General features: G+C 42.3%; 1 long non-coding RNA gene and 1 gene segment (V, D, J or C); one reads left to right on the top strand and one right to left on the bottom strand.

Annotated features, from left to right (window-relative positions):
• Window positions 1–27,153, bottom strand: part of LOC148146456 (uncharacterized) — a 931,882-nt gene that overhangs the window by 390,375 nt on the left and 514,354 nt on the right. The window lies entirely within an intron of this gene.
• Window positions 25,767–26,434, top strand: LOC148146464 (Ig heavy chain V region-like). The segment is given in 2 exon segments: window positions 25,767–25,915; window positions 26,043–26,434. Coding segments are annotated over 2 exon segments (426 nt in total).

The raw sequence follows: 27,153 nt of genomic DNA, 5'->3' as shown, positions 1-27,153 counted from the left end.
CCAGTATCCTCTGAGCAAGTACAAATTACAAATCTAAGTTGCTTGTCCTACCTTTTTCAAAACAGTCTTCCCAATGTGGAATCGGATATGAATCAGACTCTGCAACTGCATTCACTTTGCCCCAGTCTGCACACAACCATAGGTACCGTCTGGCTTTGGCACCATTGCTATGGCTGAGCTCCAGTTGCTGCAACTCACTTTGATGCTGTTGTTTTTGGAACATCCGTTCAGTCTGTCTTTGAACATATGCCAACTTTCTTTGGCGTAAGTGTGTAAGGATATTGCATAATTGGAGCCAACTCCCCCTCTCAACTTAATCATTCACAGTTCAAATATGTGGTTCGTTGAACTCTGACTCACTAATTTCTCCTTATTTATTTTCAGTGGTCCTCTCAGCTCATGCCCCAAAACTCATTGATGTACAAATGGAATTCCTTTATCCAGTCGTTTGGAATGTCTTGACAATAAGCCCTCGATATGGTCTTCTCTAAGCTCACTAATGGTCTTTAAAGTTTAACGCCACCTTTCGAACACTCCCTTACCATGCTTGTTGGTAAGCAGTGGATAAGCTACCCATGCTGGAAATGCGTTGCTGGAAAAGCGCAGCAGGTCAGGCAGCATCCAAGGAACAGGAGAATCGATGTTTCGGGCATAAGCCCTTCTTCAGGAATCTTTCTTCTTCCTGAAGAAGGGCTTATGCCCGAAACGTCGATTCTCCTGTTCCTTGGATGCTGCCTGACCTGCTGCGCTTTTCCAGCCACACATTTTCAGCTCTGATCTCTAGCATCTGCAGTCATCACTTTCTCCTCTGATAAGCTACCCTTCCATGCATACATTTGATGTAAAATGTGCCCTTGACCTGATTGTATCTCTGTGGGTGGTCTGTATCGAGTTAAACATTGGTGTACCTCTTCTACAATCTTTCTAGCAGTGGTATTGCACAAATAGAATGGCCTGTGGATATCAAATGGACGCATCTATCATTGTTAACAAATACTGATTCCCACTTTTTGTTTTGTGTAGGGGTCCTACACAATCAAGTAAGACCCTTGTAAAAGGTTCCTCAAATGCAGGGATGGGCGTTAAAGTTGCCGGTTTTATTGTTGCCTGAAGCTTTCCGGTTACATGACATGTGTGACGTTTCTGGCAATTTTCTTCTCCACCTAAATGAAGTCCAGGCCAGTAAAAATGTTTTTGTATTTTGCCGGGAGGACTTCTCACTCCCACAATGACCCACAGGTGACTGATGTGCTACCTGCCACACCTCCTTTCTATAAGTCTCTGGTAATGAATTTCTCCCACTTTCCCATCTGCCTGAATGTCTCTTCAAGACATCATGTTGAAGTTAGTCACATTTGGGAATGCACTCAGATTCTTCTTCTGTGTTTGCTTTTCAATGCAATTGCTTCAGTTTTTCATCTTTCTGTTGTAGCTGAGTTCATTTCTCTGAACTAAAAATATCCATTAGTTCTCCATCTGTTCTTGTTTTGTCTCAGCCATTCAATCAAATGTGGTCTCTGATAATTCTGCTTCAACTTGCTTTTCTGTACTCTTTGATTTCTTCTCCTGTTTCAACTGGTGACTTTATGACCTTGTTACCTCTCCGTTAATGTTTTCCAATTATTTCATGATTCACATAGCAATGATGTTCATTGTATTTTATTTAGAACATGAGATAATCCATCCACAAGGATGTTGAATTATCGCCCTCTCTTAGAATGATGACGAAGTTATTGATTTTCACTGCCCAATTCCAACAGCCGACCTTGTCCCAACAATAGTCTTCACTCCTGACCGAGAAGTCGGTGTTTTGGGCACGAAACTCCATAAAAGGCTTATTCCCGAAACGTTGACTCTCCTACTCCTTGGATATACTGCCTGACCTGCTGTGCTTTTCCAGCGCCACACTTTTTGACACTGATCTGCAGTCCTCACCTTCTCCTTTTCCCTCGGAGGTCTGGTCTGGTTTGAAGTAAGCTGTGAGGTACAGATGCACTTGCAAGGAGTTTTGTCGTCCTGGAACATGCAGAGGGAGGAGTGAAAAGGCTGTTGTATGGAGACTTGCAGGGGTTGTTGGGTTAATTGAGATGTGGGCGAGGGTATCCCAGTTGGAATGCTGAGATTTGGAAGTGACTTGACAAATTCTTGAATTCTGTGTCCTCTCAAATGGAGAGTTCCTAAATCATCCAACAAGTGTGTCTTGGACATGTCAACAGAATGGAAGCATGTGACGTGTGAATTTACTTCCTGCATGGTGAGATTCCTACAGCCAGGCAGCTAGTGATGGACCAAAGGGTCCGCTTCAGGAATGCTGATGAATGGTATGACAGCTCTGAACATCGACTATACATGGAGAGAGTCCCTATTGGCTGAGAGAAATGAATGGGAAGATTTCCATTGGTTTGACATGAGCTATCAGGGTGACCAGACATCACCTTAGACGCTAAAACTAAAGGCATAAAATTACACTATATAAGTATTAGTGAGAAACTGGTGATAAAAGCTGTCTGTTATGAATTAGTATCTTCGTCAAGCAGCAAAGTTAGATTGCATGGAGGAACGCAATCTGAAATACATCAGAGCACCTTCCAGCAACTGGAGCATGCTGGTGGCCTCTGACAAAGAAAGTAGTTTCAAGGAAATATGATGTGCTTCAAAATGCCACGGACACAGAAATGTACATCCGCGCGCGCGCGTGACACACACTCATACTCACATTCACACTCACACACACACACACACACACACACACAGACAGACACATAGCCATGGATATGCACAGACATACACACACACGCGCACATATACATACACAGACACAAATACAGTCATACACAAGCACTCACAGAACAAAATGACATCCTGTGTTAAGAATGAACAAAGGTGCACCTCAACCATCACACCTTGACTCTTGGGAGGAGCTGTGACATTGAAATTTGAGAGGTTACGTCTCCACATTATTTTTCGTGTGGGTTGATGAGTGATATTTTGAGGTAAACGGGAAAGCACTAATGTCCTTGGTTTTCTCAGGGCAATATCCTCTTAAACATTGAGGATAGGAGCAGGAGAAGGCCACTCAGCCCTTTGAGCCTGTTCTGCCATTCTTCATCATCCAGCTCAATAGTCTCGTCCTGTTTACTCCCCATGACCTTTGGTCCTATTTGCTCTAAATGCTACATGTAGCCGCGTCTTCAATACATTCAATGTTTTGGCATTAACAAGTTCCTGTGGTAATGAATTCCACAGGCTCATCACTCTTTAGGTGAAGAAATGTTTCCTCATCTCCATCCAACATGATCCATGCCGAATCCTCAGTCTGTGTCCCCTGATTCTGGACACACCCACCATCAGGAGTATCCTCCCTGTGTCTACCCTGTCTCGTCCTGTTAGAATGAGATCCCCTCCCATTTGTTTAAACTCCAGTGAAAACAATCCTAAGCTAGACAGCCTGTCCTCATATGTTCGTTCCACCATCCTCGGAATCAGTCAGGTAAACCTTCGCTGTACTCCCTCCAGAGCAAGAGCATCCTTCCTCGGAAAAGGAGACCAAAACTGCACACAGTGTTTGAGGTGTGGCCTCACCAAGGCCCTGTACAACTATAACAACGCATCCCTGCTCCTGTACTCGAAACATCTCTCAATGAAGGTCAATATAACATTTGCCTTCTTTACTGCCTGCTGCACCTGCATGCGTACCTTCAGCGACTGGTGCACAAGGACATATGGGCCCTGCAGCACACTCCCCTCTCCCAATTTGCAGCCAGTCAGGTAGTAATCCACCACCTTCCTTTTGTTTCCAAAGTGAATAACCTGACATTTATCTAAAATAAACTGCATCTGCCATTGATTGGCCCGCTCACCCAATCTGTCCAGACCATGCCATAGGGTCTCTGCATCCTCGTCACAGTTCACCCTTCCACCCAACTTGGTATCATCTGCAAACCTTGAGATGTTACATTTTATTCCTTCATCCAAATCATTAATATATATTGTTAACAGCTGGAGTCCCTGTGACACCCCACGAGTTACTGTCTGCCTGTTTGACACGGGCCCTTCAGCCCTCCTCTGTTCCTTCTCTGCCAACCAGTTTTCTATTTATCTCAGTACACTTACCACAATCCCACGTGCTTAATCCTGTACAGTGACCTCTTAAATGGGGCATTGTCAAATGCTTTCTGCAAGTACAAATATACCATATTGACCAGTTCCCCTTTGTCAACTCTGATAGTTACATCTTCACAGAATTCCAATAGATTTGTCAAGCATGATTTCCCCTCCATAACTCCATGCTGACTCTGTTTGATTTTGCCACGGCTTTCTCAATGCTCTGTCATAAAGGGTAAAGGATTTGAGAATTTTCCCCACTGCTGATCTGAAGCGTACTGGTCTCGAATTCCCTTTCTCTGTATCTCTCTTTCTGCGTGTTGGAGTGGCAGTAGCTGCCCTCCAATCTGCAGGGACTGTACCCACACCTAAAGAATCCTGACAACCAAAGCATCCACTATTTCTAGAACCACTTCCTTAAGTGCTCTGGGATGCAGATTTATCAGGCCCTGAGGATTTATCAGGTTCAATCCCCTCAATTTCCCAGCACCATTTCTCTACTAATATTGACCTCCCTCAGTTCTTCCCTCTCACTAAATCTTGCATTCTCCAGGATTTCTGGTACTTAATTTGTATCTTCGATTCAGAGAGTCCTAAAGCACAGAGACATGTCGTTTGGCCCAAAGTGGTCCATACTGACAAATTGTCCACCCATGCTAACCCCATTTCCCTGCATTTGGTCCACATGCTTCTAACTCTTTCCTATCCATGTATTTGTCAAAATGCCTTTAAATGTTGTTAACGTACCCACCTCAACCACTTCCGCTGGCAGCTCATTGCATACACGTGCCAGCCTCTGTGTAAACAAATTGCCCCTCAGGTTCCCTTTTGTACTTTTCCCCGCCAACCTTAAACTAATGCCATCTAATCCTCGATTCCCCAACTCTGGCAAAAAAGACCGAGTGTATGCCTCTCATAATTTTGTACACTTCTGTAAGGTCCCCTCCCAGTCTCCTAGACTGCCAAGAAAAGAAGTTCTCGCTTTTTCAGCCTCTCCTTATAACTCAGACCACTGAGTGCGAGCAACATCCTTATAAATTTCTTCTGCACTCTTTCCAGTTTAATAACATCCTTCCTCGAGCAAGGTGACCAATACTGAATACATGCTCCAACTGCAGCCTGGCCAACCTCCTGTACAACTGTCCTTTTTTGTGAAGACAGAACTAAAGTATGTATTCAGTTGCTCAGCTGTTCCTTTGTCCTTTGTTATACATTTCCCCATTTCTATCTGTAGGGACCTACATTTTTCTTCACCAATCTCTTTCTCTTCACGTACTGTAGAACCTTGTAGTGTCAGTCTGCATGTTCCCTGCAAGCTTACTTCCTTTTTACTGTGTTTTCCCCATCTTAATCAATCCCTTGGTCCTTCTTTGCTGAATTCGAAACTGCTTTCAAAAATCAGACCTATTATTCTTCTTGGCCAATTTCTATGCTTCTTCCTTCAATTGGATACTATCTAATTTCCTTTATAAGCCATGGATTGGCCCTGTTACCCATTTTGCTTTTGTACCAGACAGGAATAAATAGTTGTTGCAGTTCCCCCATGATTTCATTGAATATTTGCCAATGCCTATCTACTGTCGCACCTTTAAGCAACTTCCACTAATCTATCAACGCCAACTCATGCCTTATATAACTTCATAGTTTCCTTTATTAGAATTCAGCACCCTAGTTTCCAAATCAGCTGGCTCACTCTCCATCCTGATAAAAAAGCTGTATCATGTCATGGTCACTCATCCCCAAGGAGTCACACGCAGCTAGATTGGCAATGATTCCCTTCTCATTACATAGTACCCAGTCTCAGATGGCCTGCTCTCTAGTTGGTTCATCCACATGTTGGTTAAGAAAACCATCCCATATGTAGGCCAGGAATTCCCCCAAGTAGACATTGTGGCTAATCTGATTTGTCCAATCTGGATGCAGATTAAAATCACCCATGATCACAGATGTCTCCATATCATTAGCTTGGCTAATTTTCTGTTTAAGGAGACAGTGAGGACAGCAGATGCTGGAGATCAGAGTTGAAAATGTGTTGCTGGAAAAGCGCAGCAGGTCAGGCAGCATCCAAGGACTAGGAGAATCGATGTTTCGGGCATGAGCCCTTCTTCAGGAATGAGGAAAGTGTGTCCAGCAGGCTAAGATAAAAGGTAGGGAGGAGGGACTTGGGGAGGGTCGTTGGAAATGCGATAGGTGGAAGGAGGTCAAGGTGAGGGTGATAGGCCGGAGTGGGGGTGGGGGCGGAGAGGTGAGGAAGAAGATTGCAGGTTAGGAAGGCGGTGCTGATTTTGAGGGTTGGGACTGAGACAAGGTGAGGGGTGGGGAAATGCGGAAATTGGAGAAATATGAGTTCATCCCTTGTGGTGTGAGGGTTCCTAGGCGGAAGATGAGGCGCTCTTCCTCCAGCCGTTGTGTTGCTATGGTCTGGTGATGGAGGAGTCCAAGGACCTGCATGTCCTTGGTGGAGTGGGAGGGGAGTTGAAGTGTTGAGCCACAGGGTGGTTGGGTTAGTTGGTCCGGGTGGCCCAGAGGTGTTCTCTGAAACGTTCCGCAAGTAGGCGGCCTGTCTCCCCAATATAGAGGAGGCCACATCGGGTGCAGCGGATGCAGTAAATGATGTGCGTGGAGGTGCAGGTGAATTTGTGGAAGGATTCCTTGGGGCCTTGGAGGGAAGTGAGGGGGGAAGTGTGGGCGCAAGTTTTGCATTTCTTGCGGTTGCAGGGGAAGGTGCCAGGAGTGGAGGTTGGGTTGGTGGGGGGTGTGGACCTGACGAGGGAGTCTCGGAGGGAGTGGTCTTTTCGGAACGCTGATAGGGGAGGGGAGGGAAATATATCCCTGGTGGTGGGGTCCGTTTGGAGGTGGCGGAAATGACGAGGATGATACGATGTATTTGGAGATTGGTGGAGTGGTACGTGAGGGCCTGTGGGGTTCTGTCCTGGTGGCGATTGGAGGGGCGGGGCTCAAGGGCGGAGGAACCGGAAGTGGAGGAGATGCGGTGGAGGGCATCTTCGAATTTCCTGTTTAATTCTATTCCAACATGACCACTGCAGTCTGGGGGTCTCTGTATGACACCCACTAATGTTTTTGTCCCTTGGTATTTCACAGCTCCACCCACACAGACTCCACATTGTCGAAGCTAATGTTCTAAAAAGAGATGAGCAAAAATACGTGACCAGGAATTGAGATATTTCTGCTCAAATATTGATTTTGGTTTGATGCTAATTAGCCTTGTCAACTTTCAGTGAATTGCTTCGTAAAATCTGGGAGCGCCAGCAGAAGGTGATGAGCTAGAACATTTGTGGAATTGTTTTCTCAGTAAACGAACATAGATACATTTTGTTGAGATTTTCACAGTAGATGACAATGCTTTTCTAGCAGTTGGAAGTGAGGGCTGATAGTAGACCCTTCACCCAACACCTTCACTCACAAAAATTAAGGCACACAAAAGATTGACTGAGGCTACTTAGTTTAACATCATTTATTGAAAAAAAATGGTTGAGTGTTTAAAAAAGGATGTTACAGCAGAAAACTGAAAATGGCTTTATAAAATGGAAATCTTGCCTGATAAAAGTATTGGAATTCTTGGAGAAAATGGAGGAAACCGTGGTTGAAATATGTTTTGATTTTCTGAAGGTGTTTGATAGCACCCATGCATAAGATTACTGAATAAGATAGGAGCCTTGGCTTTGGAGGTACTGTATTAACATGGAGAGAGGATCTTTGAAATCCCAATCAGAAAAGTTTGATTAAGAGTTTTATTTTAGAGAATGTCAATCTGTGGAGTACCACGTAAATCTGTTCTGGGGACAAAAAAAATTTACAAAGTATTTTGATGACTTAGATGAGGAAAGTGAGTATATTGTAGGTAAGTTTGCGAATGACTCAAAAATTGGAGCGGAGACAAGTGGTGAGTATGACACAAAAAGAAGTTTGTGGAAGGATACAGATAGGACAAGAGAGTGAACAAGGAGCTTTGCATAATAATGTAATGTGGATTAAATAAATGAAAACAGACATAAACAGTGAAGTTATGCATTTTAACGGGCAAGATAGAGATTGAATTCAAAAATCTACAAGGAGTCAGCATCTCCGAACCACAAAAAGTTAGCTTTTAATTTCAATTGTCAATAAGGATGGCAAATGTCATGTTGGGGTTTGTTTAAAAACTAATGGAATATTGAGATTAGGAACAGTCAGATAGAGCAGCTAATGTGTGGCTGAGGAGCTGCTGCAGGGGTTAGGATTCCCATTTTTCAATCACTGGGATCTCTTCAGGGATAGAAATGACCTCTATAAGAGGGAGCTGAATTGGAAGGGGACCGATTTTCTTGTGGGGAAATTTGCTAGCAGTATGCTGAAGGTTTTAAACTAGTAAGGGGGATGGTGGGAACCAACAAGATAGTGAGAAAAGAGAAATATTTGAGGTGAGATGTGGTGAGCAATTCTAGGGGTCGAGGCAGACAACAGTTTGGCAAGAGCGAGGTAAGACTGCGAAACTGCATTTACTTCGATGTAAGAGGCCTGACATGTGAGACAGATGAACATGGGGCATAAATGGGAATGTGGGACAAGGATATCATTACCATTACAGAAATGTGGCTCAGGGATGAACAGGACTGGCAGCTTAATGTTCCAGGAGATAGATGCTGTAGAATATATAGACAGAGGAGCAAGAGAGGAGATGGAGTGATGTTTTTGGTTAGAAAGAACATTAAAGCTGGATGTGGAGAGGATATTTCTTGGAGACTGCCCAGTGAAGTTATATGGATGAAACTTAAAAATAAGAAAGAGGTGATGACATTGCTGGGATTGTAAAATGGGCCTCATAATAGTCAGTGGGAAATTTACAAGCGATTATGCTATCTGTAAGAAAAAAGGATAACGGTAGGGAATTTTATCTTTCCAAACAGAGTTTGGGATAGTGTTAAGATCTTGGAATGTGGAGAAAGTGGTTAAGTGTGTACAGGAAACCGTTGTTATTCAATATGTGGATGCACCTACGAGACAGTTCGCAACACTTGACCTTCTGTTGGGAACCAAGGCAGGGCAAGTGACTGAGGTGTCCATAGGGGCAGGCTTCAGGGAATGTGATCATAATTCTATTGGTTTAATAATAATGATGAGAAAGGATAACATTGATTTAAAAATGAAAGTTTCAAATTAGAGTGTAGCCAGTTTCGATGGTATTAGACTTTGAGAAGTTGGGTGGGGGAGGTTATTCACAGGTAAAGGGATGGCTGACAAGTGGGAGGCCTTTAAGAATGAGACAATGAGAGTTCAGTGATGATATGTTTCTGTTTGTGTGAAGAACAAGGCATGGGAAAAGCTCAATGATGAGGGAAATTGCAACTCCTGTCCAGAAAAAGAAGGGGGCATTCATCAGATATAGACAGCTGGGATTGGGTGATCCTGAGAAGGGTATAAGGGCAGTAGGAGTATACGTAAACAGGAAATCATGAGGGACAAAATGGGGTCATAAAATTGCTTTGGCAAATAGAATTAAGGAGAATCCGAAAAGATTCTAAAATTATTTTAAGTTTAAAAGAATAACTAAGGAGAGAATACAGGCCTGAAAGATCAACATGGCTTTCCTGCATGTAACCACAGGAGAAGGCAGAGACACTAAGCAAATATTTTGTATCAATATTTACAGTAGACAGGAGCATGGAAGCTAAGAAACTTGTGAAATAAATAATGAGTTCTTTAAAATAAGTTCATTTTACAGAAAAGGAGGTGTTGGAGGTCTTAAAGTAGAAAAATGGAAATAAATCCTGGAGACCTTTTTAGGTATTTCCCAGAACTTTGTGGGAAGCTCGGGAAGAGATTCCTGGACCCCTTGCTGAGATATTTGTATCGTTGATAATCATAGACGAGATGCCAGAAGACTGGAGAATGACTAATGTGGCAGCATTATTGAAGAAAGTTGTATGGAAAAACAAGGGAACCATAAACTGGTGAGCCTTTCACACCAGAGATGCTGCCAGAGCTTCTGAGCATTTCCAGCAGTTTCTGCTTTTGTTTCTGATACACAGCATCCACAGTTCTTTCCGTTTTTATTTAGTAGTTAGAGAGCATTACTTTTTGACTTGGAGGCCTGTTAGAACATAACAACATCCGAACATAAGAAATACAGTCAGGAGTAGGCCATCTGACTCCATGAGTCAGCTCTGCCTTTCAATAATATCATGGATCATCTTTGAATGGACTGAGACTCCACTTACCCACCGCTCACTATAACCCTTCATTCCTTTACTGTTCACAAATCTATCTTCACCTTTAAAACATTCAACAGATTAGCCTCAGCTGCTTCACTAGGCAGGGGATTCCAGAGATTCACAACCCTTTGGGTGAAGACGTTGGCTTGACCAGCTTTCCTTAGTAGCCACACACGCAGATGACAAGCAACATGAGTTCGACTGGGACAAACTGCTGTTGGGACAAGCCAAACAGAGAACAGCCAGGGAATTCCTAGAGGCATGGCACTCATCCACAGATTCAATCAATAAGCACATCGACCTGGACTCAATATACCGACCACTGCAGCGGACAGCTGGAAATGACAACCGGAAGCGGCAGATACAAACCACTATAAATGCCAGAGGAAACATCGCAGAAGCGCTTCACAGGATCTCCCAAGCACTGAGGATGTCACCTCGACAGGGGACGAAACGTCTGCAACACACATTCCCAGCTCGGCGAACAGAACCACAACAACGTGCACCCGAGCTACAAATCTTCTCACAAACTTTGAGCCTCCCTGCTTCTGTCTTATCTATCGCATTTATAATTTTACAATCCCCTCCCTCATTCTTCTGAATTCCAATGAGTATAATCCCAGTCTGCTCATAAGCCAACCCCCTCATTTCCAGTATCAACATAGTCAAACTCCTCAGCAAACCCCACCCCAGTGCCCTCTCATGTAAGGCGATGAAAAGTGTACAGAGTACTCCAGGCGTGGCCACACCAGCGCCCTATACAGCTCCAGCAGGAAGTCCTAATTTTATCCTCTATCCACTGGCAATGAAGGACATCATTCCATTTGCCTTCCTAATTAGCTACTGGACTTGCAAACCAGACTTTTGTGTTTCATGCACAGGAACACACAGGTCCTCCTGCACAGCAGCATTCTGTAATTTTTCACCATTTTAAAGTAGTCCACTTTGTTATTATTCCTACCAAAATGGATGACCTCACGTTTACTAACATTGTACTCCATCTGCCAGACCCTTGCCCACTCCCTTTACCTGTCTATATCATTCTGCACACTTTGCTCCATCACTCATTTAAGTGGCTTCTGTGAACTACAACACACTACACTTGGTCTCTAACACGAAGCAATCTCCCTGAATTGTAAACAATTGCAGTCCCAACAATTGTAAACAGTTGCATTCTGAACACTGATCCCTGAGACACATCACTAACCACTGAGTGTAAACCAGAAAAACACCCATTTATCCCCAATTTTTGGGTTCTGTTAGTTAACCATTCTTCTGTCCATGCTAATGCATTGCCCGTAATACTGTGCATCTTTATCTTATGCAGCAGCCTTTTGTGCAGCACCTTGCTAAATGCCTTTTGGAAATCCAGATACACCACGTTCACCAGTTCCCCATTGTCTACCACGCTCATTACAACCTCAAAGAATTCCAATAAATCAGTTAAAGATGACTTGCTTTTCATGAACCCATGATTCATTAAATAAATTTAGGTGTTGCATTTTTGTAAGGCAAACCAGGACAGGACTTATATAATTAATGGCCTCGGGGAGTGTTGCTGAGCAAAGAAACCAAAGGGTGCAGATGCATCATTCCTTGAAAGTGGAGTTGCAGGGAGACAGGATGGGGAAGGTGTTTGGCAAGCTTTCATTCATTGGTCATAATGTTAAGTGTAGGAGTCGAGATGTCATGTCTCAGCTGTACAGAACATTTGTGAGGCCACATTTAGAATTATTATAGACAAATCTGGCTGACCGTTTCTATGAAGAATTTTGTGAAACTGAAGAGGGTGAAGAAAAGACTTCCAAGAGTGATGCTGGAACTGGAGTGTTTAAGGTATAAGCTGAGGCTGAATCGGCTGGGGCTTCTCTTTTCCCTGCAGTGAGAGAAAAGGAGGCGAAGGAGTAGCCTGAACAAGACTTATAAAATCATGCAGGGCATTGATATGGTGAATAGCCAAGGCCTTTTTCCTCGAGCGGGAGAGTCCAAAACTAGAGGACAGCGGTTTAACGTGAGAGGAGATACGTTTGAAAAGAACCTTAGGGGTAACCTTTTCACGTGTATGTGGGAAAATCTGCCAGCGGTAGTGGTGGAGGCGCGTTCAATTACTGTATTTAAAAGGCACCTGGATGGGTGTATGAACAGGTAACATTTAGAGGAAGATTGGCCAAATGTTTGGCAAATGGTACTCAGTCAGATTGGGATATCTAGTCAGTGCAGTTGGACCGAAGGGTCTGTTTCTGTGCTGGATATCTGTATGACTATAATGTTTGTTAAAACTGAAAAAAAGCTGTATTCGTACCACAGCTGGAACACTGTGACCTGTTCTTGGGACTCATATCACAAAGTAAAGGTACACTGGACAGAGAGACAATCCACACGAGGTTCAGTCGACTGATCCTAAAGATGGAGGGACTGTCTTGAGAGTAGAGATTGAGTCGTTTGGGCCTATACTCATTAGAACATAGAAGATTCAGTACTGACATTCTGAAACATCTATTATTTTCAGGAAACTTGATGGTGTAAATGCAGAAATGTTGTTTCCCCTTGTAGGAGAGTTTCGGACCAGGGAGTAGAATCTCTGAATTAGAGGTCACAAATTTCGGGCAGAAGAGAATTTTGTCTCCCACAATGTAGAGAATTTGTGGAATTCTTTACCACAGAAAACTGTCGAGGTTGGGTCATTCAGTATTTTGAAGGCGGAAATGGACAGATTTTGATTGGTAATTGAATCAATGCTGACAGTTAAAACGCTGGAAAGTGGAGGTGAGGGTTATCAGTTCAGCCATGATGTCATTGTTTGGAAGACCAAACCCCATTGGCTGAACTGGTTGCTTCTGGTTCTCTATCATTGACCTTTGCTCTAAGTTAGTCTTTTCAGAATTATCTCGGCCTCATTTAAATTAACCTCCATTTCATGTTTGAAGCCCAGCTGCTTCAATGCCTCCTCATCATGAAAAAAGACAGGGATCGCCTTTCTCCCTGTTTGATGGCATTGCATTCTGCCTCTAATTCTGACTGCATTTATAGTCCTCCAGTTCTGTTGAATATTTGTCAAACACAACCACAGCTATCACAGAAAAGGTTAAAAACAGATCAAAACTACATTTAAACGACCATATCAAACGCATTGTTGGTATGCATTGCATGGAATACACACAGTGCATATTAAAGGTCTCTCTGCACTTATCCATTAACACTGCAAGGGTTGTTCATAGATGATTTGCTTATGTGTGTATGTATGTCTGTGCCTGTAGATGATAATTTACTTGTATAACAAAGTTTCGATGCATCGTGTTGTTCCCTTTTTATTCTGGTATCAAGCATTTCAAAATCAGAAAGACAATGGGTAGGAGTTCAAGCCCCTTTACACGGCTACATCAAATGTTTTCTGTGATTGTACAGCTCATGTAATGTGCTGGGTAAATCTCCCTCCATATTGTGCTGTCCAGTGCAAACATGTCAAATACATTTTGGTTTAAACACAGTATAGATCCGCATCCAGGGTTCCCTAAAAAAAAAACCCTCCCAGATCAGGTACAACACAGAGTCGACACAGAATAAATCACCCTCTACAATATTAAACATTCCATGAGATGTGCAGTAAAAGTTAATTATAGACTAAATATGCATTGCACTGAACCATTAAACATTCCTCAGCCAAGAATAATACTGCTGAGTTACAAAGAAAACACTATCACAGTAAAGTCTTTCTGATCAAGCATTTCCAGATCACTCAATACTCAGACAGATTTTTAAGAAAATCTGGCTGTACTGACTCAAATCTCTCGAAAGAAATGGATGAATTTGGCTGAGAGCATATGTTGGTGAGGTGTTGGTTTCATGTTATTAAGGAAAACGTTGTCCGATTGTGGAGAGGCAAAACAAGGCATCAGATATAAAGGAAAATGGGGGGAGGCAGGAGAGGAAGAGAGAAAAAGAGAGACAGAAATATTAGCTGTGCCAATGTATCACTTAATTATAGTTTTTTTTTACTAAACATGACAAATGATACCTCTGTCATTCAACAATTATACAAATTATGTATTAAAAAGTCCTAACATCAATTAGTATTGGAATCCATTGAGTTATTTGCATTTTTTCCACAATTCGTTTGCTGTGCTTGTGGGGAAATATAAATTGGGGTTTTGTTGTTCTGTAATTTATTCTGAGAATTCTATTTCTGTGTTTATTTACATAAATGCTTAATTGGTTTCAAGGAAGTGATGGTGACAGCAAAGCCAGATGAAAGAAGTGATTTGTTGGTAAGATTCAAATCGAAACAAGTTTATTTTAAGAATGGTGACCATTTTCAGAAGTGAATACCAATTTATGAAGACGAATTGCAACAGATTTTATTTATTTCTGAATGATAGACACAATTTCAAACTTTTATTTAGGTTAAATATTCAGTGCTGAAAATTCTGCAATTAAACTTCAATGCTGAACTGGATCTACTCTGAATGTCGCTGCTGAAAATGTGTTGCTTATGCCTGAAATGTCGATTCTCCTGCTCCTTGGATGCTGCCTGACCTGCTGCGCTTTTCCAGCAACACATTTTCAGCTCTGATCTCCAGCATCTGCAGTCCTCACTTTCTCCTACTCTGAATGTCCCACTAATTCATATTGTAGTCCGTTTAGATGGTGCAACATCTCTCAAAGTGCATTTTAGAATATTCACATGAAATACTTGAAATGACATCAGGAACTGCGTAACAATTACATTTAATTGATATAGTTGTTGTGAGGTTTTGTAACACGTATTACTTTCTGGTAAGGGTCAGCAATGAGTCCCTATCCCCAACTGCCCATTCAATAGCTTGCTAAAGCCACTTCAGAACACAGTGGGTCTGGAATCTCATGTCGGCCAGACCATGGAAAGCTGACAGATGCCTTGTCATTCGTGAACCAGCTGTTTTTGTATTTTTACCATTGACTCGGGTTACATGGTCACCATTTGGCTTTCTTTCCCATTCCAGGCTTTCTTAGAATTCAAATTTCTCTCTGGGCTAACAATGGTATTCCAAACGCCGTCCATTCAGCATCAAACTGGAGTTTGGGAATATTGGCGTCATGGTGTCACCGCTGTGATCCTAATATTGGGAATGCACAGAAAGCGGTCACAAACAGAAATGCAATAAATCTGACACTTTACATCATGAACAAATATTGGAGTGCAATACTGGCAAGAACTGTCTTGCTGTTCACAGCAACGTCACAGGAGACTTTGCATCCAATCATCAATCTAAACTGTGTACCGGACTCTGTCTGAAGAGCCTAACTCGCTGTAATTTGCATTTTTTGAATTCTTCACTGACTTATGAAAAAGTTAGTCACATATCCCAAGAAGGTGCTCATCAGCTACCTTTTTGAAGGCCTGCTCCTCGGATGCTGCCTGATCTGCTGTGCTTTTCCAGCACTACACTCTTAACTCTGATCTCCAGCACCTGCAGTCCTCACTTTCTCCTGATGGGTTTCTTAGTCAGGTTCGGCACAGGAAAGGGCCATCACCTTATTGTTGAACGGGTAGGGCAGGCCAGGTAGGAAGGTCAGACGACCTCCTCTGAAGGACAATACTGAACCATGTAACATGCTTCAAACCTTTGGTAGCTCTGTGATTATCGTTCATTACTCCAGTATTTTCATTTCATACTCTTTTATTAATTGAAGCTACCATGGTAGGGACTGATTGTGGAACTTTACTTCAAACCTTTTGATTGCTTATTACATACTCATAATGCCTCCTCAACCACTTTATCAAACTGTCATGTTAGCTTCAATGAGTTTTTTATTGACTCCTGGAACATGGTGGTTGCTTTTAATTCCCGTAGTTGTCCTTCAGCAGATGGCAGTAAGCTGCCTTTCTGAAATAACATGTTCCAAAATGGCCTGAGGAAGGGAATTCCAGATTTTGACCCAATTATAGGAAAGGATCGGTGACATATTTCCATGTCAGGATGCCGAGTGTTTTAGAGAGGAGCTTACAGTGGTGCTGTTCCCTTGTATCTGCTGCTCCTGTCCTTCGAGATGCAAGTGGTAGTGGGAAGGTACTGTCTCAGGAAGTGGCTAAGTTTCTGCAGTGTAGTATTTTAGATCGTGCATATGGCAGGTACTAAGAATCAGATTTGGAGGCAATGGACGCTTGTGGATGTGCTACTGATCAAGTGGGATGCTTTGTCCTGGACAATGCCAAGCTTCTTGAGTGCAGTTGAAGCTGTTCCTATCCGGTCAAGGGGTGAGCTGTGCTATTAGTCTCCTGACCTTTGTCTCTTAGACAGTCAATTGGCTTTGCGAGTCAGGAGAGTGAGTTACTCGCTGCAGTATCCCTAGCCTCCGGCCTGCTCGTACAACCATTGAATTTATATGGAGTGTCCAGCTCAATTTCTAATGAACAATAAAACCCAGGGTATCGATGGTGAGGGATTCAGTGAAGGTAACACTATTGAATGTCAAGGGGTTTTGGTTAGGTTGTCTCTTATTGTCAATGGTCATTGTCTCGCAGCTTTGTGGTGTGAATGCTATGTGCCACTTGTCAGCTCAAGTCTGGAAATTGTCCAAATTTTGTTGTGTTTGAATGTGGACTGAGGAGTCACAAAAAAGTGCGAGATTAATGCAGATTTCACTTCTGACCTTCTGATGGAGGAAAGGTCATTGTTGAAGCAGCTGAACATGATTGTGCCAAGGACACTTTCTTCAGGAACTCCAACAGAGATTTGCTTTGGCTGAGACGACTGCCCTCTAACATGCAAAGCTATCTTTCAATGTGTGAGGTATGACTGCAGGCAGCAGGGAGTTTGTCACCTGATACCCATTGAACCCAGTTTTGCTAGGCTCCATAATATCACCCTCTGTCGAATGTGACCTTAATGTGAAGGGCTGTCACTCTCCCCTCATTTCTGGAATTCAGTTCTTTGTCCATGTTTAAATCAAGTCTATAATTCAGACATGAGCTGAGTAGGCCTTGCGTAACCCACATTTACGCAGGTTATTGCTGAGCTAGTGCTGCTTGATAGCACCTCCCTACATCTAACTCAAGATTGAGCATGGACTGATGGGGCAGTAATTCGCCAGGGTGGTTTGACCTATTTTCTGTGCACAGGACGTGCCTGGCCTATTTTCCACATTGTCCATGCCAGTGTTTTAGCTGTACCGGGATTGCTTGGCTAGCACAAGTCATCAGTATTATTGCCAGAATTTTGTCAGGCTCCATAGCATTTGCAGTAACCCCTGCCCACCCCCCTTCCCCCCCCCCCCCCCACACCCCCCCCCCCCCAACCTCATGGCGCCACCGGCCAACAGTGTCTTGATTTCACATGGAGAGAGGCGAATTCCCTGCTGACAGGTATCTGTGATATTGGTGATCTATGAAAGATGCCGAGATGGATCAGACAATTGGCACTTCTGGCTGAAGATTGCTGTGAATGCTTCAGCCTTAACTTTTGTGCTGGTGTGTTGTGCTCTCCAAAGCAGAGCAAGGAAATATCTGTGGAGCTTATTCCTTCAATGAGTTGTTTAATTATCAACTTTAATTCATGTCTTGATGTGGCAGCACTGTGGGCTCAGACCCCTGTTTCCTGAAAGAATGGTCTTGCCACAATATCTCCAGACTATAATTCCAACCCCCACTCCATAATGTGGATATTCACAACAGAAGATTGCTTATCCTTTGTATTGTATAGATTCCAACAATGCATCGTATATTCGCTTAAATTGTTAGTCTCGAAAATACTTTACTTCACAGACTTTAGGATATAATGTTCTGTTTTCAATTCTTCTCTCCGACAGACAAGGTCATCGATGTCACACTGGCTTTCCTCCTCACTAATTGCAAAACCAAACGGTTTTCACCTCATCTTTGAACTTACTGATGAAAATTGCTATATTCTTGACCAGACCGTTCATATACGCTGCAAACATCAAAGGATCCAGCAACCAGTCATGTCGTAAGCCACTGGACACAAGATGTCTTCACAATGAATACCTTCGACCATTACCTTCTGCCAACAAATAAACCTTCGAATCATTTGCCAAACTGCACCAGCTCCCATGAACCCTTACCATACTAAAGATGCAAGATCTGGTCAAAAACCTGATTGAAGTCTAGAAGCATTACATCCACTTTTTACACCCGATGTTACATCTCATTGCCTCTCCGGAAAACAGAATCAACCACTTACGATATGATATCACTTCCACCAAAGCCATGCTGAATTTTATTGCTTAAACCTTACAATTCCAACTTTTAATGAATGCTGTCTCTTAGATTTACTTATTAACTTCCCTCAAGCTTTCTAATTTTAAACATAGGTTTATGAGTGAAACTACACATTGTCACTTAGCTCCTTTCACCCGATGACAACTCTTCTTATCTCTCTGACAGATAATTTATTCTAGCTGAAATAATCTTGTGTCTCTTCTGTTTCATTCTGGGAAATGGGAATGGAATTGAATACAGTGTTGAAACCAACAGCAATCTGTCCGTTTGTTCTTGACACTGAGAGGCAGGAAGACTTTGTGCTGATAATACAGAATGTAGCGCCTGATGTATCATTCTCAGCTGGCACACAACTTCCTGTTTCTATGTGCCAGCAGCAAGCCACACATCTCACTTCTGATCAGAAAATAAACCCAGGGGAAGCAATCTGGCGGAAACATCTGCCAATGTGGCCTATATCAGGACACGGAGTATGAAGTGATTACATTGAAGTGACATTTGCAAATTGACCTTTTGATCTCTGTTTCGCGGTCTGATTCCAGGACATCATTGGACGAGTCTCTCGACCATCTAACAAGCTCATTCGATTCACTAACGTCTGGGACATATCGACATGCACCTTGTCATGTCTTTGATCTTGTACTACTTGTTACTCTCTTTTCAGATTTAATTTTCCCAGTTTTTGATTCTGTCTTCTGTATCCATCACCTTCCCAGCCGAATACATTCTGTTTGATCTGTTTCCTAAATTTTGATCAACTAAACAAATAATACAGTTTTGTACAGACAAGTATGTTGGTGTGTCAGATTAACAGAATCAATATATGGAGAGATCACCTTGGCTGTATCGAACTCTGACCGACATTGAATTCAAATAAAGCACAGCACTGTATGGTTTCAAACTTTGCAAATCCTCTCTCTTTGAAAGAGCTTGTTCTAACGGTTAATTCTTTTCTTGATTATTTCAGAAACTATGACTAAAATCCCTATTTTTAACAAAGTTTCAAATATTATTAAAAGTTGCAGCCCTGGCATTTCCTACAGTGAACTTTGTGGTGTTTAAATGTTCTGGTCAAAATTTGCTTCAAGCAGAAGACTTAAACATTGGTTTCTCCGAGTTCCCAGCCATTGCACTTGCAGTTCCATAATAACTGCAAGCTATTGATAAGCCCCAGAGAGAACAGAATGTCCAGGCCCACATCCAAACGCCATGATGTAGGCCTCGAAGCCCTCCGTTTCTTCCTGTCACGCCAACCCAAGCAGTACATGCTCAACCTCAACTACATTTCCTTTCAATCCTCCCACTTCCTCCAAACCAAAGGGGTAGCCATGGACACCTGTATGGACCCCAGCTATGCCTGCCTCTTCGTCAGATATGTGGAACAGTCAATCTTCCAAAGGTGGGTATCATTGCCCACCTTTACCACTGCTACATTGATGACTGTATCAACGCCACCTCATGCTAGCACAAGGAGATTGAACAGTTCATCAACTTTACTAAAGCCTTCCACCCTGACCTAAACTTCACAGGGACCATCTCGGACACCTCCCTCCCTTTCCTAGACCTCTCCACCCCTATCTCCAGTGACCGACTAAACATTTACTGCAAGCCCACTGACTCCCACAGCTACCTGGGCTACACTCCTCCCACCCAACCTCCTGTAAAAATGCCATCCCTTATTGTTAATACCTCTGCCTCCACCGCACCTGCTCCCAGGAGGACCAGTTCCACCATAGAACATCCCGGATAACCTCCTTTTTCAAAGACTGGAATTTTCCCTCCCATGTGGTCGACGATGCCCTTGAACTCCCTCCCTCCAATCGCAACAGGGAGCCCTCCTGGCCCTCATCTTCCAACGCACCAACCTTGCATGCATCATATCATCCTCCGCTGCTTCCACCACCTGTAAACAGACCCCATCACTCGGGGTATATTTCCCTCCCTACCCCTATCTGCATTCCGGAGACACCATTCCCTCCGCTACTCCCTCGTCAGGTCCATGCCCCTCCAGCAGCCCACTCCCCACCCCTGTCACCTTCCCTTGCCATCACAGGAAGTGCAAAACCTGCGCCCACACCTCCCCCCTCACCTCCGACAAGGCCCCAAATGATCCTACCACATCCCGGAGAAATTTATCTATTCTTCCACAAATGTCATCCACTGTGTCTGTTCCACCTGCTGTGGTCTCTTCTACATCAGGGAGACAGGACACTAACTTGCGGATCATTTCAGAGAGCATCTCTGGGAAACCCGTGCCAACCAACCCCATGGCCCCGTGGCTGACCACTTTAACTCCCTCTCCCACTCCACCAAGAACAGGCCAGTCACATTCTGTTCATTTCCAATGAATAAATACAAAATAACCGAGCCTGAATTTGGGATGATATTAACAGGATTTATTTTGATCTAAGCATGAACAGATTATTTTGACAAAACAGGTGGAGACATTCACTTCCTAAAAAAGCAGCTCAAGTGGTATAAGCTGGCACCAAACCGAGTTTGGTCAATACTAAGGCAAAAATACAGCATACAGTCTTGAGTGAAATAAATAAAGAAACTGTGTTAGCTCCGGAACAAGATAGAGTGTATTAAATTTGAACAAAGACACAAGTATTTTAGGATATAATAGAAAAGTAATTTATAGTATATTGAAATGCAAACAGAGATGTGAATTTGTGTCTCTACATTCTTCCTAGCTAAATTAATCATTTCAGAAATGCCTTTGTTAAATTTCATGAATCATTTGTTGGTCCATTCCACGAACCTTGCGAGGTCCTTGTTAAATTCTGAACCATTGCTTTCCAGGTTCACAGTGGTTGCGAGTTTCATGTTACAGCAAATTGTGACGTTGTGCACTGTATGTCAATGTCTTAGTTAAATATTTAAAGCAATCACAGCTCCAAACATTTACAAAATATCACTATGGATCTTCCTGGAATCCAAAAAAAATTGTCCCTTTGATCAATGATTTCTAAAATTTACTAACATATCTGTTGTAAAGGACGTTTTCAAATAACTTGAAGTGCAAATGGTTCACATCAGTCGGAATACAGTAACATTTCGTGTGTTACCCCACACAAAAAGAAATCAAGCAATATTCACGAGTTGCTCTCAGCACGTCTATGATGGACTGTTTTATCAAACAAAATCATTTCCAATGTTGTGAGGGCTCGTCTATCTTCTGTGCAATTGTCTGAATTTTGTGTCTGACTGCAGATGAAACTGGCTGATCTGGGTAAAAGTACAGTTTGTGCTTTTCACGTTGTTAATGTATATTGCTGACTTTAGTTGAAAAATTGATGTTGTCCCAAGCATCGTCTGGCACCATTAATTAGACCATTAATTTCCACATCACTAGCCAGACTAACAGGTGGGGTGTATTGATCTCATTGAAACGAATGCTTGGAATATTTCCATGTGAAGTGGAGCCTCTGAACGAGACATAGAACATAGAACAATACAGCACAGAACAGGCCCTTGGACCCACGATGTTGTGCCGAACATTTATCCTAGCTTAAGCACCTATCCATGTACCTATCCAATTGCCACTTAAAGGTAACCAATGTTTCTGACGCTTCCACTCCCACAGGCAGCACATTCCATGCCCCTACCATTCTATGGGTAAAGAACATACCCCTGACATCCCCCCTATACCTTCCACCCTTCACCTTAAATTTTTGTCCCCTTGTAACCCTCTGTTGTACTTGGGGAAAAACTCTCTGACTGTGTATCTATTCCCCTGATCATCTTATAAACCTCTATCAAGTCACTCCTCTTCCTTCGCCTTTCCAATGAGAAAAGGCCTAGCATTCTCAACCTATCCTCGTATGACCTAATCTCCATTCCAGGCAACATCCTGGAGACAAAGTAGGAAAGATGAATTTCGAGTAGTAGGAAGTTTTCACGACAGAGAGAGATCACTTCGTCCATCGCACCTGTATCGCGTGAAGACAGAGCCTTCCAGCCAACACCCACTTTATAGCATGTTGTCCATAACCGTGCAGGTGATAGCACTGTAAACATTCGGGAACATTGTGTAGGGCCTAATCCATTATCAACATAGATATGATCTCCAATGCTGTAAATCCTGGCTTATGGGGAAAAATTAGGGGCAGAACTGTATCAATATTCAAACAGTTGGTGCACCCCTGAGGAGCTAATAGGCCCATTTCTAAACGTTGTTCCTCAGGACATTTTGACTATTTTTGACTTAATATCATTGTAAACTGACATGAAAAAAATGCAGACATGTTCCCCAGATATGCTGACAGTAACATACCTTTATTCAGCCAAGATCAGCAACATGAATTAAGAAAGTTTTAAAAAACTTTCTTTTAACTGATTATTGACAACACGGATTTCACAAAGTGCAAAGTACAGAGGGGAAGGGTGAAGGGGTGGGGGTGGGCGATGTTCGCTATTCCCTGATGTCTGGTTGCGTTTGTGAGCAACAGATGAACCTGCGAACCAGATTCAGGATGGTACTGCAGGTATTTCAGCAGATACTGTGTACACGGATTTCTCCCATAAATCAGCAATGACATGAACATTTATTTTTGATGGTGTGTCAGGCCAACTAAAATTGAACAATATGGTGGGAGAACTTCCTTTCATTTCTTTGAACTAGTAACAAGGGACACTGTCTGTGGATCTGGGGTGACAGGAGGATCTTTCACAGCAGAATGTGAGGAAACAGAGTCATCGTTGGAAATCCAGTTAGACTGTAACTTTTGTCACTGGAGGGTGAGAGTTCTAGGGGGGGGGGGGGTGACCTCATACAAGTTTATAAAGCCATGAGTGGAAAGGTGAATGGCTCTAATTGACATGATTCATACTGGGAATGTTCGAAGCTTTCGTTTCAAAAATATCACATATCAATAAAGTCCACCTGACCCTACGGCTAGCGATGGTCTAATTAATGGTTTGAAAACGTCTATCACAGTAGATACACGAGTAAATTTTACAAATCATTGATCAAAGGGGACAATCTTTTTTGGATTCGAGGAAGATCCACAGTGATATTTTGTAAATGTTTGGAGCTGGGATTGTTTTCAATTTTTGACCCAGACATTGGTGTATTTTCCGTATGGTGGGGGATTTCACCAAAAGGGAACATGTTTTTCCAATGAGAGGAGAAAAATTTTAAAAAGGATATCAGACACACAGAGAATGGTTTGTGTGTGGGATGATCTGGCGGTGGATACTTACAACCTTTAGAAGACATTTGGATAAGTAAATGAATATCAAATGTTTGGATGGATATGGGCCAAGTACACACAGGTGGGATTAGTTTCGTTTGGGATTAGGACTGGCATGGACTGGGTGGACCGAGGGGTCTGTAACCATGCTGTATCACTACATGACTCTCTGACTATTTATCAATTTTTCTCAATACTAAACAGTGCTGTAGTGATCCTTGAATGAACTGTTGATGATAAGGTTGTGTCTGAGACTCTGCGAATATTTCCTTCAATGAGAGGAGTGACTAGTTCTCCAAGTTACACAACTGAAAATAAACTTTTCTCCAGCATTGTTACTGAGTCGATTTGTTTCTGCGGAGGCGGTGGTTATAGTTTGCAGTTGGCTTTCCACCAACTGGTCAACCGTGAGACAAAGTATCTTTGATCCACTGCAGAAACTCCACCTGCTTCCAGTAAATGAAACTGGGAACTCAAGGACCTTTTCTGTAGTCAGCTTAATTGCTGCCAACTATTGGATCTGGCCGATTAAAGGGAAAATGAATCAACTAAAGTAAAATCCTACCAAACAAACTATATTTTCCCATTTACTCACAATGGATGCATTTCACTTGGCATTTCTCCCTTTAAAAGGAACGTCACTGAATACAGCATTCACTGTATGACTATCAGAAAACAGAACATTGAATGCAATGACGTTCTGGTTAGTTCAGTCTGTTTATTGAGTATCTTTAAAGCTCCTGAATATGAAGTTAATGGATCAAAAATCCCACATTTCAGTAACATTTGTTATCATCTCAAAGTAAATTAACAAAATTGAATTGGTTCAAACTCACATCACTTGTTACACCATTCCCTGATTCATGTATCTCATTAAAACTGAGTGGGCCCTTCATACATGGTTAACACTGGTGTAGTGTAACAGCGAATGTTTGCTGATTTTTATGAGTTAACTGCCCTGTCAGAGCTATCAGTGAGCAGAGAAATGTACTCTTTATAACCTACATTCATGGTAATTATTACTGTAATACTCTCTAATTTAACCAAACATTCCTGATGTACCCAGACTGTTACATGCAATGGTTTCGACGTTGAGGATTTAAAAAAAAAAACTTATGGACTGTCTTGTTCTAGTTCATTAGATGCTCTTTCAAAAGTTTACCTCGCTGTTATGTATCACTGCGGACTCACATTTTGTTTCTCAGTCACACAGCTTTCCTTTACTGTGCATTTTAGTGTCGGAGCAATTTGAAAAAAAAGATGCAGGGCGAGACATTCTGCAATGTAAGGAGGTGCTTCTCATCTCCGGGTCCAAACTGTTTATTGACATACACTCACATTCTGAACATAGTCACTTTAGACATGCTCCATATTAGGTTGCCGAAACTGAATTTAGAAACGCAGATTAGAAATAATATGTTATTTTGTAATGTGAGAGAGACTTTGAGTGACAGCAAAAATAAAGTCATTCATTTTGTTGGCTAATAATATTATTGAAGTTCTTTTTAGCTTTATCTGCTTGTGGTGGAATGTAGGATTAAAGGGAGTTAACTTCTAATTGAATATTCTAAATATAATCACTTTGGACACGCTCTGTATTCAGTTGCCTAAATTTAATTTTGAAATGTTTAGTATGAATTACATGTTATTTTGAGTGCGACAGAGACTTGCAGCATCCAGGGAAGAAAAGCTCAACTGTTTTATTAGCTAGTTATATGTTTGAACTTTAATTTTAGTTTTATCTGCTTGTGAATGAATGTAGAAATAAAGGGAGTTAACTTCCAGTTGAATTTGGTTTTTTTTTAAACAAACTACATGCAACTATCATGTGAAACAGACCTGAAGCTACTCAAATTTACTTCCAAATAAGCTATTCAGCAAAACAAATATCCCAAGATGTGTATGTGTCCATGTTTAAGCAGAACCTCATGTAAAGACATGACCCCATGTGTTCGGGCTGTACAAGCTGATACCAGGATCCAGTCTGAGCCTCCAGCAGGAAACCAACATGTGGAAGCTGTAAGCCTGCCCCTTCCGATGGCCATATAAATCCTGGGCACTGGACCGTAATTCAACACTCCTGGGTCGGATCTGTTTAGAAAGATCTTAGCAGAACCGCTTCCCACAAGTTATCAGAATGATTGTGTCGACACTTTTTCTCAGTTTGTTACTGACTTTCTTATCATGTGAGTGTTTTTTGTTCAAGTCTCTCTTTGTGACTGTCTCAATGTTAGTCTATGGCAGGAATGTAAAAGACTCACCCATGATTTCACCAACATTAATGCTCATGGTTTATTTGTTTTCGTTTTAAAGGTGTCCAGTCGGAGGTTGTTTTGACCCAGCCAGAGGCAGAGACTGGCCGTCCCGCAGACAGCCTGAAACTGACCTGTAATACCAGCGGGTTCAATCTTGGCAGCAACTGGATGAGCTGGGTGCGACAGGTTTCCGGACAGGGTCTGGAGTGCCTGGTTAGCTCCTATGATTCATCCAACAAGAACTATGCACCAGCGATTAAGGGTCGATTCACTGCGTCCAAAGACACTTCAAACAACATTTTCGCGTTGGACATGGAGAACCTGAAGATCGAAGACACCGCCATCTATTACTGTGCAGGAGACCACAGCGAGAGGAACCAGGTCTGGACCCGTTCAAATACAGCTCGAGGGAACATTTTGTCAATACCATCATAAACTGACGGTCAGTACGAGTTTTAAATGCAATTATAGCAACTGCAATCTGAAGCAGACCTCAGGCTGCCTCTTACAAAACTATCAAAGAGGAAATGTACCATTTAAACTAGCAAACTGGTGACACAATGAGACAATGTTTTGGGCATGTCATATGTACTGATAACACTTCCATCAATTAAATGCTCGGACCAAATGTTCCTTTTAATATATCTGACAGCTCAGGAAATCACTGCAAATTGTTATGTCAACTATGGCATTAATTCTAAACATGATCAGTACTAAATGGCTCTTTCAAATGAAAATTGAGACCTCGAGGAAAGAACAGAGATTGAGTGTACTGGTGTACATCATTGTGATACTACAGTGGGCCACAGTGTTGTGCACAGCGACATCCTCAAACAAAAACCACTGACAAGTGTTTATCTCAAATTGGTGATTTCTACCATGGCAGGAGTGAGAAATAAGGTGAGATGCAATTTAAACGCAATCCAGTAGTGCTAGTTTGTACAAATGTATAATTTTTTCTACCTTCTTCGTGTTGATTGTCAAGTTACATGCAGACCAAACCTGGAAAAGTATTCCAAGCTTTCAAAATACAATGAATCGTAAAAGCTGGAATCATGCACTGAATCATTTTTAGAGGAGTCTGAATCACTGCTTTCTAGGAAGTGAAGAAATTCTCTGCATTTTACAGTTTACAGTCTGTCATAGTATTTGACACAACGTGTCTCACA

The sequence above is a fragment of the Chiloscyllium plagiosum genome, unplaced genomic scaffold, assembly GCF_037043375.1.
Source record: "Chiloscyllium plagiosum isolate Xiang-an unplaced genomic scaffold, Cpla_swu_hap1 HiC_scaffold_21, whole genome shotgun sequence".
Lineage (NCBI taxonomy): Eukaryota > Metazoa > Chordata > Chondrichthyes > Orectolobiformes > Hemiscylliidae > Chiloscyllium > Chiloscyllium plagiosum.
This window is presented reverse-complemented; position numbering and strand designations above follow the sequence as displayed.